The sequence below is a fragment of the Erinaceus europaeus genome, chromosome 15 (assembly GCF_950295315.1).
Source record: "Erinaceus europaeus chromosome 15, mEriEur2.1, whole genome shotgun sequence".
In the NCBI taxonomy this organism is placed as follows: Eukaryota; Metazoa; Chordata; class Mammalia; order Eulipotyphla; family Erinaceidae; genus Erinaceus; species Erinaceus europaeus.
Genome location: NC_080176.1, coordinates 57,150,769 through 57,167,279, shown reverse-complemented (window position 1 = coordinate 57,167,279; position 16,511 = coordinate 57,150,769). Strand labels below are relative to the sequence as shown.

The following is a 16,511-nucleotide window of genomic DNA, read 5'->3' as shown; positions in this document are numbered from 1 at the left end:
TAGTCTTCCTAGCTCCTTATCACCCTGAAAATTCCTATTTTCACCTTCTCTATACTTTCTGGTTCCTATTTATTCAACATTTTTTCCTGTCTCATAACTTACTACCTTTCAGACACCACGTTGCAGATGCTACTGTGATTCCATCCTGAACTCCATGAGTGTATCACCTCACCAGTATGTCCTAGATTCTCACTTCTCCAGAGCCTTACCACACTAAGGAAATACAGAAACAGGCTGGGGGTATGGATTGACCTGCCAGCACTCATGCTCAGCAGAGAAGCAATTACAGAAGACACCATCTACACCCCATGAAGAACTTCAGTCCATTCTCCCAAAGGGAGATAATTGTTAGGGAAAGATGACTAGAGGACTCTGAAACCCAATTCCATCAGGAACCAGAGAGAGAAGAGGAAAGATATTCAGAAGTAGTAACAGGTGTAGCTGTGACTTAAAACAGAAGAGAAGGCAGGACCATAGAAAAAAAATGGCAAAAAAAAAAAAGAGAGAGAGAGAGAAAGAGACAGTTATAAAAATAATAGTCAACCCAGATCTGTAACCTTGGGAGAATCACTTCAGTTTCCAATGGAGAGAGTGGGGACAAAGAACTCTTATGGTAGGAACGATGTGGAATTGTACCCTTGTTATTTTGTAAATCACTAATATAAATACATATATATCTTTTATTTTTTTTTTAGAGTATCTGGCAGAAGCGGCTCTCTTCTGCTTGCCCTTTACCTGGGACCCACGATGCTGTTTCCCCAGGACCCACATATTTGTAGCTGAACACTGGTAAACTAAGTCTAAAGATTCATGGCTCCTGCTAGCCATTTTCTCCTGATTATCCTCCCACCGTGATTTTTATGTACCTAATAAACCTGCATTTGTTAAACCCCAAGTAAAAGTCCTTCAGTTTTTATTTTTAACACGTTCACTCAACCAGCCGCCCAGCTCCCACAGAGTTTTATTTTTTTTTAATATAGTTTTTATCTGTCTTCAATGCGCTCAGGAAAGCATTCTGATGGAAAAACAGAATATTTATGATTACCCTACATCTAACTTTATAGAGACCAATGAAAACAGGTCCCTGAAAGTACTGTGTGAGTGGCAAGGTGCTAGAAAAAGGATCTAATCCAGAGGCGATTCTACCAGGCTCACTAGGATCAGGCTTCTGCACTGTGGATATTTCATCTAATGGTATCAAACCCCAACTTTCTATTTTCACATGAGTCTATTGTTTTGATAGTTTGCTAATATGCACACCAGAAGGACTGTGATGTTGACATACTTACACAACTGAAATAGAATAAAGGGTAAAACAATATCCAACTGAAAATACCCATTACTTTTACTTTAGATTTTGGAATGTTACTGAAAGGGAGAGAAACAATGGTGCTAAGAATCTCTCCATGAGCTCAGCTGATAAAAGAATACAGCTTTAGGCCTGTGACCTTATTTTAAGCTGCCTGTGCATTTATAGGATGAGAAACATAGTCTAAGAAGTTATTTTTAAAATGGAAAATTATTTTACATACCAGTATAAATAATTAGCCAGTGTTGAATTTTTGCAGGCTCTTGATATCAAGAAGGTACAGAGATCGTGCTGAAAAAATGAAAATAGCCGTGTTGTTATATTATTGTCATATGCTATTAACAGAAGTAATAGTGTACCATTGCTCATTTGTTTTCATTCATACACCAAATGTCACAGATCAGATTTTCAGTCATGTATTATTGCCCCATCCATTCGATATTTATTCTGAATTATGTGAGAGGCTACAGATGCCATGATTCACAAAGTTCCTTGTGCTCTTTGAAACTTAACATAGTGGAAAAAAAAAAACATAGTAAAAGAGAAAGATACTAAAGAAACAGTCATAAAAATCATTTCAAATTGACACCTAATTTGGAAAAATGTGGAAATGTATCCTCATGACAGAAACAATCCTGAAAAATCAACATTCCTTTAATAAATAAAGTGGTGGAGAAGTTTGGGGGTGGGAGATAGTTCATTTTGGTAGGTGAGAAAAAGCAGCATAAGACATGGGATTTAGACAGCCCCAAATGACACTACATGCACAAAAGGTCCTGGGCATGAATGTTCAAGAGAAAATACATTGTGAGGACTATAGTAAAAGAGGCTGGGAAAGTAGGTAAAGGCCAAGTTACATCAGAATTTTCAGTTCACATGACTGTGTATGCATGTGAACGTTAAAGCAGTGGGTGACACTCAACACAAGAACTTAAAGCAGGAAGATGAGCATATTTTCATTCTATGAAAATGACTCCTGTTGCTCTGAAAAGTAGAGGCCCGAGATCAGCTAGTTTGCTGCTCCAGTACTGTTGGGTAGTATGCCAGCTCCCCCCCCTTCTGTCTCTAATCCTGCCTGTATGGGATTGGTTTGATCCCACTCAAAGCTGCGGTCTATTTACATCAATCACTTTTACATTTACATAAAGCACCACCCTCCCTCCAGGGCATTGGTGGTTCAGTGGTAGAATTCTCGCCTGCTCCACCCCCTCTCCTTGTCACACCCTGATTTTCACCAGTCACTTTTCTCTCCACCCTCTCTACGTCACATCCTGTTCACACCCTGCTTGGAAAGTATATATAAGGACAGCATTATTCGTTTTAGTTAGTTAGTTTAGTTTAGCTTGGCTTAGATTGTGCTGCGTTCCGCATGAATAAAGAGATACTGCCTACAGCTTAACCATGAGTCCCGGGTCGTCTATCTCCGCTCGCGAAGCCAGCCCCACACAGTACTCAAGTGAACAGTGAGGACAGACAGAGAAAAGCAGACAGATTTAAAGACTGTTTGGAAGTGTAATTAACAGGACTCATGGATGGAGAGGAAGGAGGAAGGACAAGAAGAACTGACAATAATTCCTAAGTTTATGGATTTGCAGATACTTTGATTTGTTACATCACAGAGAAATTCCAAGTAAGGAACAGGCTAGAGTATGGAGAGAGAAAGCCAAATTTTGAAATATTAAGTTTGAAATGCCTGTCAGATATACAATGGAGATCAAGTTAGTATTTGGATATATGAATCTGAAGCTCAGATGAGAGAGATATCTACTAGAAATATAAATTTCAGTTTATCAGTACAGCCTAGGGCAAGAACACAAATTAAGAAGAGAACCCTGAGGAACATTAAGATGTCAAACAGCAGAGAAAAGGCTGACAAAGGAAACTGAAAAGGAAAAGGCAGAGAGATGAAAAGGAGAAGAGAAATGTATGATATCATCAATGTCCACGGGAAGTTAGTCTTTTAAGATGGGCATCATTTACCTTGTTGAATACTGGTTGAAAGAAACTGAAAAGGGACATAGGGCCGCAGACATTAAAGTAATTTACCAGGTAGTACAGCTAGGTCTAATATAATGATGGTAAGCAATTGTCAGAATAATATGGATTAAAAACTGAAAAGACAGAAAGGAATAAAGTAGTATGTATGAACAATTCCTTTGTGAAGCTTGATCATGAAGGGATGGAGGAAAGTTAGATGTTATTTCAAAAGTCATGGTAGCTAGGAAGAGTTTTTTATTTATTTTATGAATTTCTAATGGTAGATATATCTATCAGAAGAAAAAAAGAGGTGTCTTTGAAGGAAGTTATATTCCTCCTGTAAGAGGAAACAAAAAATAATCATGGGCAAAGGCTTCAAGTCTGATGTGTCTGTGCTTTCAAAAGTGGCAAAAGTTTTAGCTTCAACATTAGAAAGAAAATCTTAATGTTACATTTTAATCTGCAACATTACAAAAATATGAGCAGCAGCAAAAGTGAGGCAAACTGGGGAAGTTAAGTCCAAGCTGTGCATTACTAAGGCTCCCAATCATATACCTGGCACCACAGAAAGGAGTGGTCCTCTGGCTTCCCTGTCATCTGAACTTGGCATCATATTATGTAAGTGAAATAACTTTATTACAAACTAAATTAAAAACAGATGGAACTCCTTAATCAGAGAGTCACAGCATAACATAATGCTGAATCCATACAATCAAACTGTAAATCTAGGCCTACAGTTATATCTGATTACTTGAAAGAGCACAATTTATATATAGTGACATGTTATTTAAAGAGGAAACATTTTGGGTGCTGCTTTGTCTCTTTTTAAAGTCTTATTTGTTTATTGGGTAGAGACAGAGAGAAATCAAGAGGGAAAGGGAAGATAGAGAGGGAGCAAGACAGAGAAACACCTCGCCCTGCTTCACTGCTTGCAAAGCTTTGCCCCTGCAGGTGGGGACAAGGATGCTGGGTCTTTGTGCATTATAGTATATGTACCAAACTGGTTGTGTCCCTTCCTGGCCCCAGATACTGTTTTTCATTAAAAAAAATTAACAGGGTATCAATATGGAAGAATTAAATTTAAAAACATTTCTGAAAAAGGAAACACCATTATAAAGTTTTAATTTAATTTTGAATAATATATTAGTTTCCTTAAAAAAATAATAAACATGTGCACTGAATAAAAATGAAATGATTACTTATTCAAGGTTAGGGACATAGCAGGAATGGTTAAGAAGGATTTAGGTAAGCACCTCTAAGTAGTTTTGTGTATAATGATGACATCTTATTTGGGCATTAAATAAGACAGAACTTAATCACCAGATAGAAATGTTAAAAGAGTAAAGGTAAGTGTGATGTTCTGGGAGGTCGCACTGCTACCTGTACCATACTTAGAGCTAAGAAATATGTGAAAACATCTAAGATAGTCAACAACATGATTTATGCAGACAACAGAAGCTAGGTAGAGAGACAAGAGAGTGGGCAGGAGTATCCAGTCAAATCAGGAAAGAAAACAAAAAAGACAATAGATGAAAATGTACAGAAAGTATGGCATAAGATGCCAAAGAAATTAAAAAGTTATAAATATAATTAAAAGCAAATGGGTAAAAGGTCCCATTTGAGAAGGGGACTCAAAATGATTTTATTGCTTTTGATAGCAGATAGGTTATTAAAACAATTGAAAGGAATTGTTCAGCGAGGACAAGATAGAATGGTTTCATCACTGAGTACTATCTTCTTTAGTCACAAAAAAGAATATCAGAAATAAACAAAAAGGGCTGAGTGGTGGTATAGCTGGTTGAGAGCATGTGTTACTATACACAAGGACCCAGGTTCAACCCCTAGGCCCTACTTGCAGGAGAGAAATGTCACAAGCAGGGCTACAGGTGTCTCTCTCCCTCTCTAACTTCCTCTTCCTCTCAATTTCTCTGTCTCTATTCAATAAGTACTAAAAATATATATATATGAAGAAATATATATATACATATATATACATACATACATACATATATATATATATATACACAAAACATTTATTTTTAAAAGTTCAGTCCCAGCTTAAAAATTCTGAATGGCAAGTAATAAATGAAACTATATTCTAAACATAATTTTGAGAATTCAATCATATTATGTAAACTTTAACATCAATCACCCTAATTCAAGTCACCAACAAGTCTTTCCTGGATTATTTCAATAGTTTGCAAGCAAAAGTCTACACTGATTATTGTGACCATGAATAATCACCACCTCTCTCTCTCTCTCTCTCTACCTTGTTTCTTTGTCTTCTGCTGTTCTTAAAGCATAATAAGTTCTGATCTTAAGGCCTCTGTACCACCTGTCACCTCTACCTAAAATGTTCTTTCCCAGCTCACCAATGACTTTCACTATACACTTCATCTTTATGAAGATGTTCCGTTCCTTTTTTTTTTTAATTTTTTATTTATAAAAAGGAAACATTGACTAAACTGTTCCTTTTTTAGAGAGGCCTTCCCTTAACAATTTGTTCAGAGCTGCAAATACCTATGCCCATCCAACACATCCTGTCATTCATCTCCCATCTATTTTTCTCCAAAGAAAATAGTGTTATCTCTTGTGGTCCAGGAGGTGGTACAACCAGTAAGACATTGGACTCTCAAGCATGAGGTCCTGAGTTCAATCCCCAGCATCATATGTACTAGAGTGATGTCTGGTTCTTTCTCTCCTATCGTTCTCACTAATAAATAAATAAAATCTTTTTTAAAAAAAGAAAATGGTATTATCTTATTAGCGATATATAAACATCATTGACTAGTGTCTGCCCAAACATTAAATATAAATCCCATGAAGACAAATAATTCGACTGTATCATTCTTACTGCATTATACCAAGTACCATGAATAGTTTCTGGTACATATAGTAGGAATACAAAAATGTACGTGAATGGAGGAATTACTGACCGATACATTAATGTTGAAAAAGAAAGAACAATTAATTTGGAACTGAAAGATTCTTTAGTGGGTTGATCTAACTATCCTAATGTCTAACACCTACTGCCTCAGCCACCTTAGTGGAGAATTAGTCCCAATGGAAATACAGTATATTTTGTCTCCAATGGCTGGACAATAGGTAAAAAAAAAAAATCTTTTTATTTTAAATTGTTTTACAGTATTTTCTATCATTTCAAGAGGGAGAGATATAGGCAAGTTTTGGTTAATATTTAAGATAAAAGAGCTGAGCCACCATTCACTTCTTTGGCCAACAACAGAAATTATATTACATCTGAATAAAAAAACATAGAAATGACCCAGTAGTCCAGATGAACTAGGAACAGCCCAAAATCCAGGCTGTGAAGACAGGAGGACTCAGAATCGAGGTACAAATCTGCTGCCCTTTTCATCTCCTGCCACTGAAGTCAGACTCACTCAAGGCAACAAAACGTGCTCTACAATTCTCAATGCTGCAGTGCTGGGTGCTGACACTAAGAAGGCAGAATGAAGTAACTGAGGCAGTACTTTCAGGAAGAAGGTGGCAGAATTAAGTACTTTAGGCTGACAACCTACTGCAGTGGCTGCTGGGTCTAGTCCAGTCCATGCCTAGCTTGCTGACTGACATCTGCTGTGGGGATTCAAACACTGGCCTTCATCCCATAGCCTCATTTTGCATACGTCCAGCAAGGTCCTCTGTTCAGATTTAGCAGGTCCCTGCTCCATCTGCACCTTCCTATAGCTCTCTGCATTCAAGCTAGCCCCTTGCTGCTGGGTTCAGCTTGCCTGGTTTTAGTCAGATGCCCTGTCTTTGTAGTTAAAGTTTGATTCAAGTTAGTGTCTTACCACCTACTACTTCAGCCACCTTAGTAGAGAATTAGTCCCAATGGAAATGCAAATTATTTTACCTCCAACGGTTAGACAACAGCTCAAAAGAAAAACAACAGATTCAACAGAATTATATAAACCTCCTGATGAAGACTTCAGTGCTATGACCCTAGCAATGTTCACTGTAGTGAAAAGAAATATGGAGGACTACAAGAAGCTCAGAGAAAATGAGGAAATTTATTGATAAATCCTAATAGCATTCAGAAGACTGAAATGACAGAGCTAAACATCATAATGGATAAATTAATAGAATTATGGGACATTTTCAAGAGGAACACCATCCACACAGCTGAAGTAAAAAGAAAGAACAGAGAAAGAGAAAAGAATAGAATTTAGATCTGGAGAATTTTCCCAAATCAGTGGGTACGTGAGTATCCACATGGAGGAGGTTTCAAAGAATCCAATAAAAATGAAGTCAAATCCAAGTTTACCAAGGCACTTAAGAGTTAAAATGTCAAAGATCAAAGACAAAGTGATTATTCAGAAGGCTGCCAGAGAAAAGTAAAGAGTCAATTATAAAGGAAGCCCTATAAAATTGTTGGCATATTTCTCAACAGAAACACTAAAAGCAAGAAAAGAACTGGCAGGATATAGTCAAAGCTCTGAATAAAAAAAGGCTTCCACCCAAGAACACTTTGTCCTGCTGTTACCAACCAGGTTTAAGGAGAGACAACATGCTATTAAGATAAGCCAATAGCTGAAAAGAATTCATCATTTCTAAACCATATTTACAAAGGAAACTAAGAGCAATCACATGAAATGAAAAAACAAAATGACCTCATCCATAGAGGAAAGCCAATGACAAGAGGAAAATAAGCAAAGTCCAAAGAAGAGAATAGACTTAACAGAATTCAGGTCAACAAAGGGTTGTAGGCTAAAGGGGTTGTAAGGGACAGGTGGTCCAGTGGATTTAGGTGAAGGGGCGCTGAGACTTTTGTAATGCTTTTTGAGAAGGTAAAAATTACACTTCAAAACACTTATAGATCTGGAAACTAAGGCTACTCAATGTATAATTCAAGCTATAAAAAAGAAATAAAATAAAACAAGTCATTCAATTCTTAACATTAACACCTAAGCTTTAACTAAATACAAGGCATATACACATGCATTTACAAACAATAGCACTTTCTAATATAAAAACATGTACTTTCAATATCAAATTCTTTTCAAATTAGAATTCTTGGGGTTTTTCAACAATAAAACTAGGCCAGCTCTGCAATGAACTTGTAGATGTACTTCTCATAGTAACACTAGTCAAAGAATTCTGTTCTACCTCAAAAATCTAAAAGAACTTGTCTTCATTTTCTGAAAGATCAAAATAGTCCTTAGTGAATTATCATTTAGTGTGTTATCAAAGCCATATATTCTACAATGTAATCACAAACACCAACAATTACAGTAATGTTCATAAGGCATTAACAATAAATATTCTGTTTCTTTAATAAAATATTTAAGCGCAGTTTATTTTCACATTGCATATGATCCATTTATAAGCCCATAGCACCAATAAAATGCCTTGAAGTGAGGGTTATCTAACTGTTTATTTTGCTGAGAGGGAAAGTCATAAACATGCATCATAAAATAAGTTCTTTAATAAAGTTGTAACATTTAGTTTATTAATCAAAATCAGTATTTTAAAGACCAACATAGAATCTCTTTCTATAGGAAGCTTGAAACACTGTATTCTCACCTCTAGATTTTCACCATCTGAACCTTCCTTTGCTTTGGATGCAGGAGGAGGAGAAGACACTGGAGGAAGGGGGCTGGATATGATCTGGGAGCTGGAAATAATAATAATAATCAGGCAATTTCACTGATAAGTAAAATACTCTAAAGGATGGAATAGCAGGTTTATAGATATAATACTATCATGAATACAGTAGAATAGTAGGAACATTTTTTATTAGTTATTTAATAATGATTGACAAGATTGTGGGATAAGAGGGGTACAGTTCCATACGGTTTCCACCACCAGAGTTCCGAGTCCCATCCACTGGAAGCTTCCCTATTCTTTATCCTTCTGGGAGTATGGACCAGGATTCTTTATGGGGTGCATAAAGTGGAAGATCTGGCTTCTGTAATTGCTTCTCCACTGGACATGGACATTGGCATGTCAATCCATATCGAGCCCATTTCTATCTTTCCCTAGTGGGGTAGGACTCTGGGGAAGTGAGGTTTTTTAAAGCACTGCTCACTTCAACTGTGTCTAGGTAAAGCATTACTTTCTAAAGTGTGTTCTTAGCACACTAGAGTCACACTATGCTCTGGTAAAACAAGGTTCCATGGTCAAAGAGCATGAGTAACATTTAAAACTTCTGAAAACTGAAGACTCATGAGCCAGTTTGAATGTTTTGGTTTTTATTATTATTATTATTTTTTTAACTTTAAATGAGTAATTTCTAAATATGCCGGATCACAAGACTGCACTACTTTAAACATCACATACTACTAATCTTGGGTTATTAATTTAAATCACAAACTGATTCCAGAAATGTGAATTCCAGATCTCATTTTGTCATTAACAATTCTTGTGAAACATTAACATTTTATAAAAGGCAAAATGGCAAAGTAACAAGAAGATCAGCTTTAGAGTCAACTCTACCATTTGAGAGAGGACTTTGAGTAATTTACTTAATTTCTCATTGAGTCTTTTATCTCTAAAAATACGAAAACCTACTGTAAAGCATTTTTGGAAATTTTTACTTTTGCTTCCAGGGAATTGCTGGAGCTCTGTGCCTATGAATCCACTACTCCTGACAGACACTTCTTTCTTTTCTTTCTGTCTTTCTTTCCTTCTTTCCTTTTTTTTTTTTTTTTTTTTCATTCTATTCGATAGAACAGAGAAATTGAGGAGGGACAGATAGAGAGGGAAAGAGAAAGACAGACACCTGAAGACCTGCTTCACCACTTGTGAAGTGTCCTTGCTGTAGGTGGGGAGCGAGGGCTTGAACCCGGGTCCTTGCCCAGGTCCTTACACATAGTACTATGTGCACTTAACCAGGTGTGCTACAGCCCAGCACTCCACAATTCTTCAATAAAATATTTTAAGTGCAATAAATGTGTGTTTTAATTTCAGATGAAGAGTAATAGTATTTAATAGATAGAAGCCCCTATTTCAGAAGCTTCTAAAGCTTTGTGTGTGCAACACTCAGTATTTTCAACAAATTTAAAGATTGGTCACTATTGCTATTTTCCCATTTTTCAGATGAGAAACTGGGACCACAGAGAGAACTGTAACTTATCCTACTGGTTTAGTAGCAGAAGCAGGATTTTAACACCAACCTTTACATCAGACTACTCTATAATTAGTAATGTGTTCTCTGGAAGGCACATGGCATAAGAACTGGCAAAACCTCAAACAGTACCAATAAGGGCTCATTATAAATGAGGAATAGGTTAAAATGAAGGCAGTGTGAAGATTTGCTTACTATTGATTTTAGGAGAGATGGAGTGACAGAGAGGCAGAAAGAGTGACAGAGCAGACAAGACCACGGCACCAAAGCTTCCTTCCATGCAGTGGAGGCCAGGCTCAAACCTGGGTTACAGGCATAGCAAAGCAGCACAATATCTAAGCCAGATATTTCTCTGGCCTTTAAGACAGTTCGAAAAGGGAGAGAATGACCAGGCTTAAAAATAAGTCCTTGCTTACATCAGACAAAAGGCTAATAACCAGAATACATAAAGAGCTTGCCAAACTCAACAACAAGAAAACAAATAACCCCATCCAAAAATGGGCATGAACAGAATATTCACCACAGAAGAGATCCAAAAGGCCGAGAAACACATGAAAAAATGCTCCAAGTCTTTGATTGACAGAGAAATGCAAATAAAGACAACAATGAGATACCACTTCACTCCTGTGAGAATATCATACATCAGAAAAGGTAACAGCAGCAAATGCTGGAAGGTCAAAGGAACCCTCCTACACTGGTGGTGGGACTGTCAATTGGTCCAACCTCTGTGGAGAACAGTCTGGAGAACTCTCAGCAGGCTAGAAATGGACCTACCCTATGATCCTGCAATTCCTCTCCTGGGGATATATCCTAAGGAAATCAACACACCCATCCAAAAAGATCTGTGTACACATATGTTCTTGGCAGCACAATTTGTAATAGCCAAGACCTAGAAGCAACCCAGGTGTCCAACAGATGAGTGGCTGAGCAAGTTGTGGTATATACAATGGAATAGTACTCAGCTATAAAAAATGGTGACTTCACCGTTTTCAGCCGATCTTGGATGGACCTTGAAAAATTAATGTTAAGGGAGTCGGGCTGTAGCGCAGCGGGTTAAGCGCAGGTGGCGCAAAGCACAAGGACCGGCATAAGGATCCTGGTTCGAACCCCGGCTCCCCACCTGCAGGGGAGTCGCTTCACAGGCGGTGAAGCAGGTCTGCAGGTGTCTACCTTTCTCTCCTCCTCTCTGTCTTCCCCTCCTCTCTCCATTTCTCTCTGTCCTATCCAACAACGACAACAAAAAATAACTACAACAATAAAACAAGGGCAACAAAAGGGAATAAATAAATTAAATAAATATTTTTAAAAAAAAAGAAAGAAAAATTCATGTTGAGTGAAGTAAGTCAGAAACAGAAGGATGAATATGGGATGATCTCACTCTCAGGCAGAAGTTGAAAAACAGGATCAGAAGAGAAAACACAAGTAGAACCTGAACTGGAATTGGCGTATTGCACCAAAGTAAAAGACTCTGGAGTGGGTAGGGTGGGAGAATACAGGTCTAAGAAGGATGACAGGGAGTCAGGTAGCGCAGTGGCTTAAGTGCACATGGCGCAAAGTGGAAGGACTGGCAGAAGGATCCTGGTTTGAGCCCCCGGGTCCCCACCTGCAGGGGAGTCGCTTCACTATCGGTGAAGTAGGTCTGCAGGTGTCTGTCTTTCTCTCCTCCTCTCTCCATTTCTCTCTGTCCTATCCAACAACGAAGACAGACAACAATAATAATTACAACAGTAAAGCAACAAGGGCAACAAAAGGGAATAAATAAATTTAAAAAAAAAAAGAGGATGACAGAGGACCTAGAGGGGGTTGTATTGTTATATGGAAAACTGAGAAAAGTTATGCATGTACAAATTGTTGTATTTACTGTCAAATGTAAAACATTAACTCCCCAATAAAGAATTTTTTTTTAAAAAAAGTCCTTGCTGATTATCCATACCTTTCTATTTCTGAAGAATTTATTCCTGAATTTGTCACACACTCTGATACTGAACCCTGACTGTCTTTCTTAGTTGGTTCTAATCCATTCTTTATGTCATCAAAATTTTCATATTTGAGAGCTTGGACCAGTTGTAATAGGTACATCAACAAATCCTAGAAAAAAAATAAAGAAAATGAGTTAATAATAGAAAAAGAAGTGCAATACCATTAAAGATTTTGATTACTTCTAAAAATCAAGCTAATTATTTCATCTGCCACCGTCAGCTGTGATATCTTTGGCAACTTGTACTTGACTAGGTTATTCAACTTTTTGGCCCCTCATTGGGCCTTCATCTATAAAAATCAATGTAATCCTATAAACTTTATATATGAGTCCTAAAAAATTAAATCATATAATGATAGAAAGTCATATAATAGTTCCTGGCATAGAATTAGTATCAGTAAATGCCTTAAAAATGAAAGGAAAGATGTAACCAAAAAAAAAAAAAAAGCAAAGGTAAAAGTAAAGGATTAAGTAATTCATGTAAAAATGAAAACGTAAGAAGGATCCCTTCTCAGCAGATCAACTGACAGTTTATGTTCAAGATTACATAAGAAACTAAATTTCCATTCCAACTAATATTCTGGTTAGCTTTTTTGTTTTGTTCTGTTTTCTCCTTCTCTCTCACATCTAAGATTTTAGAGAAACTGTTTCTTCCTAATTAGAAAACCCTACGAATTAGTTTGAATTCATGGTTAAGGGAAATGCTTACTGCCAGCAGCCAGTAACAGTTGAACTATCAAAAGCCTAAATTTTCTGTTATTACCACTCAATAGAATAGCTAGAACGAAAAGGTTATTTAATTTTTATCTTTCTGAAAAAGATCCTCGGCCTGAATATTTGGGATAGCTGGGTTAAGTGCATATGGCACGAAGCACAAGGACCTGCGTAAGGATCCCGGTTCGAGCCCCTGGCTCCCCACCTGCAGGGGAGTCTCATCACAGGTGGTGAAGCAGGTCTGTCTGCAAGTGTCTTTCTCTCCCCTCTTTGTCTTCCCCTTCTCTCTCCATTTCTCTCTGTCCTAACAACGACAACATCAATAACAACAGCAATAATAACTACAACAACAATAAAAAACAAAGGCAACAAAAGGGAAAAATAAATATTAAAAAAAATTTCAAGAGAAGTACTAAAAAAAGAGAAAAAATGCTTCCTGACTTTATAAAACCCGTTTTCTTGCCCTTCAGAATTACCTTTCTGTTTTGCATTTGAAAACAATTATAAACTAAAGAAACTAAAAAATGTTAAGAAAGCATCATCAACAAATTGTTGCTAATGTAGTTACATCCCAAATCTCATAATTAGATCATTTTGAAACTTGGTGACTATGAATCCCATGTGTCTCCTCTCTCAGACCACAAACTAGCTTCAAGGATTTATAGTTAAACTCTCTGACTCATGTAAAACAAAGGATTAATAACTAAAGTGAAGTTTCTAATAAATTTTAAGATAAATACTTCAATATTGTCAATAACTTGTAATAATGTTTTTATTCATGATACAGTAAAGGGAATGAGGAACTCTCAAAATACTTGGCTAGCGGGTAGAGAACAAATGGGAAGAAGAGGAAATAAGATTGTTTGTAAGTTGGCAGCTGATGAAAATAAGAAACATGGGAGCATTCATGATGCCATTTACATTAGTATTTAAAGTTTACTAGCACTGGGCTGGGGAGATAGCATAACTGTTATGCAAAAATACTTTCTTAAGTGAGGCTCCCAGGTCCCAAGTTCAATCCCCTGTGCCACCATAAAACAGAGTGGACCAGGAGTCCGGTGGTAGCGCAGCGGGTTAAGCTCACGTGGCACAAAGCGCAAGGACTGGAGTAAGGATCCCGGTTCAAGCCCCTGCTCCCCACCTGTAGGGGAGTCTCTTCACAGGCGGTGAAGCAGGTCTGCAGGTGTCTATCTTTCTCTCCCCCTCTCTGTCTCCCCTCCTCTCTCCATTTCTCTCTGTCTTATCCAACAACGATGACATCAAGAACAACAATAATAACTACAACAATAAAACAAGGGCAACAAAAGGGAAAATAAATAAATATTAAAAAACAAAACAAAACAAAACAAAACCAGAGTGGATCAGTGTTCCAGTTAATGGTTCTGCAAAAGACCTTTATGCCTGAGGCTCTGAGCTCCCAAGTTCAATCACAGTACCACCATAAAAAGAAGAGTTGAGCAATCCTCTGGTCTCTCTCTCTGTGTCTTCTTCTCCTTCTCTTTCATTAAAATAAGTAAAGAAATAAAGAAATACCAGGGCCAGGTGGTGGCATACCTGGTTGAGTGCACACATTACAGTGTACAACGACCTTTGTTTAAGACTCCAGTCCCCACTTGCAAGGTGGTGAAATAGTGCTAAAGGAATATATATCTCTCTCTCCCTCTCTCTCTCTCTCCTCCTCTTTACTTTCCCCCTTCCTTCTCAATTTCTCTTTGTCTCTATCCAAAGTAAGTGAGAGTAATAGAAAAAATAAGTTGAGTAGTATTAAATACACATATATAACTTTTGACCAGATTTTTTTCTGTCCACTGAAATTCAGATATCACTACAAATTTGAAATGATTTCTTGCAAGATCTTTGGTAGTAGTTGTTCTATACAGTCAACATTTCCACCTATATTGAAGCATGGTTAAAGGAGTTGCCTTATTTCTCATAAACCCTACAGGTTTGCATAAACTACCTAGAAAATGAATTAATAATAGAAAAAGAAGTGCAATACCATTAAAGATTTTTAGATTAGTTCTAAAAATCAAGCTAATTATTTTATATGCTAGGTTATGTTTGAGAACACATTTCAGCTGATAAAACCAAGTCTAAATGCCACATTAGTCTCCTTAATAGTAAACAAGTAGTACTTGTGTCAACACCAGGTGCTCGTCCATCTCTGGTAGACTTACAAAGTTTGTGGTCTTTGTTTTCCAAAGGATTCAAAACTACATTTTAAAAAATTGCATATACATATAATTGCCAGAAGTTGAAGTTTAAAAGGAGTATGAAAGAGAATAAGATGACCATGCATCTCTATGCTTTAAAGGCCCCAAGGGCTTTTCAAGGCTACCATTAAATGTGACTTGTGTGTTACTGACTGATAGAAGGGATCTGAATTATTCCCTAGCCAGTGCTGCATTAAACCATTTTTCATTAGAATTCCTGTTTCCAGTCAGAGCAATACAAGCTCTGCTGCTAGCTAAGTGTCTTGGGAGAGATTGTCCTATCACGTAACAGATCAGGAAGTAAATTTTCATTTCACAAGAGGAGTCCCTGGAGGGATATTTTAATTTTACTTCTGAAAACACACCTAGTATATCCTCTTCCCTTCTAAAAAATTCTTTCTCTCGCTCACACACACAGACATAACCTATAGTAAACTTCTAGTTTAAAATGTACCTAGTAAAAAAATGGGAGTGATGAATAATAACATACCTCATCATCTGCCTGTCGCAAGCGGGCAACAGCATAGCGCCTCACTGTTGGATTGGTGTAATGAGAAGACAAGAGCTCCAAGGAGTCTTCTACATCCATTGGCTTCCATTTGCCCAGAAGTTCCAAGGCCTGTTTGGCCTCTTGAGGTAGATCCCAATTAACACATTTCAGGAATTTTGTCAAAGCCTAAAATTAGGATAGATTTTATAATTAGAAACAACAGGTCTATTTGTTTGAAGCAGGTCAAGTAAGGTGGTCAAAGTTTCTACTCTCCAAGACAGAGACTCACTTGGTCTAAACAGTGAAATCACAGGGTCCAACTCCTGTGTAAACACTACAATAAAGCAGTACAGACAAGTGTAGGAAGATTCTGCGGGGTGGGTGTGGGGGTGTGGAAGTCTATTTCTTGTGACTTAACATTTTTAGAACACTATAAATTTTTAATTTTTCATTAGTTTCTCATTTTGCTTTTGTTCTGTGACAGGCCTCAAGACATGGGAAAACATAAGGCATGTCTCATGAATTCAAATGTTATAGAACATCCCTTAATCTTCATTTTACAATGCTGACAAGTGACATAAAATATTGCTATGAATGAAAGCACAGAGAGGCAAGAGGCTGAAATTCACACTACCACCTAACACCTCCCTAAGGTCAGTGGGTTTCCTAAATACTGGCACAGGAAGAATAGAACTAAACTGAATATGTATTTCATTGACATGAAGAAGTAACTTTTTTTAAGGAAA

At 37.2% G+C, this 16,511-nt stretch overlaps 1 protein-coding gene across 2 annotated transcripts in view; it reads right to left on the bottom strand.

Moving 5' to 3' along the window:
• Positions 1-16,511, bottom strand: part of PIK3C3 (phosphatidylinositol 3-kinase catalytic subunit type 3) — a 134,079-nt gene that overhangs the window by 65,324 nt on the left and 52,244 nt on the right. For both annotated transcript variants that reach the window (XM_016193414.2, XM_060173799.1), the window contains 4 exons: positions 15,766-15,951; positions 12,304-12,458; positions 8,828-8,918; positions 1,533-1,600 (listed from right to left, as the gene is read on the bottom strand). In XM_016193414.2, the coding sequence (XP_016048900.1) occupies positions 1,533-1,600; positions 8,828-8,918; positions 12,304-12,458; positions 15,766-15,951 (500 nt within the window). The remainder of the gene's footprint in view (positions 1-1,532; positions 1,601-8,827; positions 8,919-12,303; positions 12,459-15,765; positions 15,952-16,511) is intronic.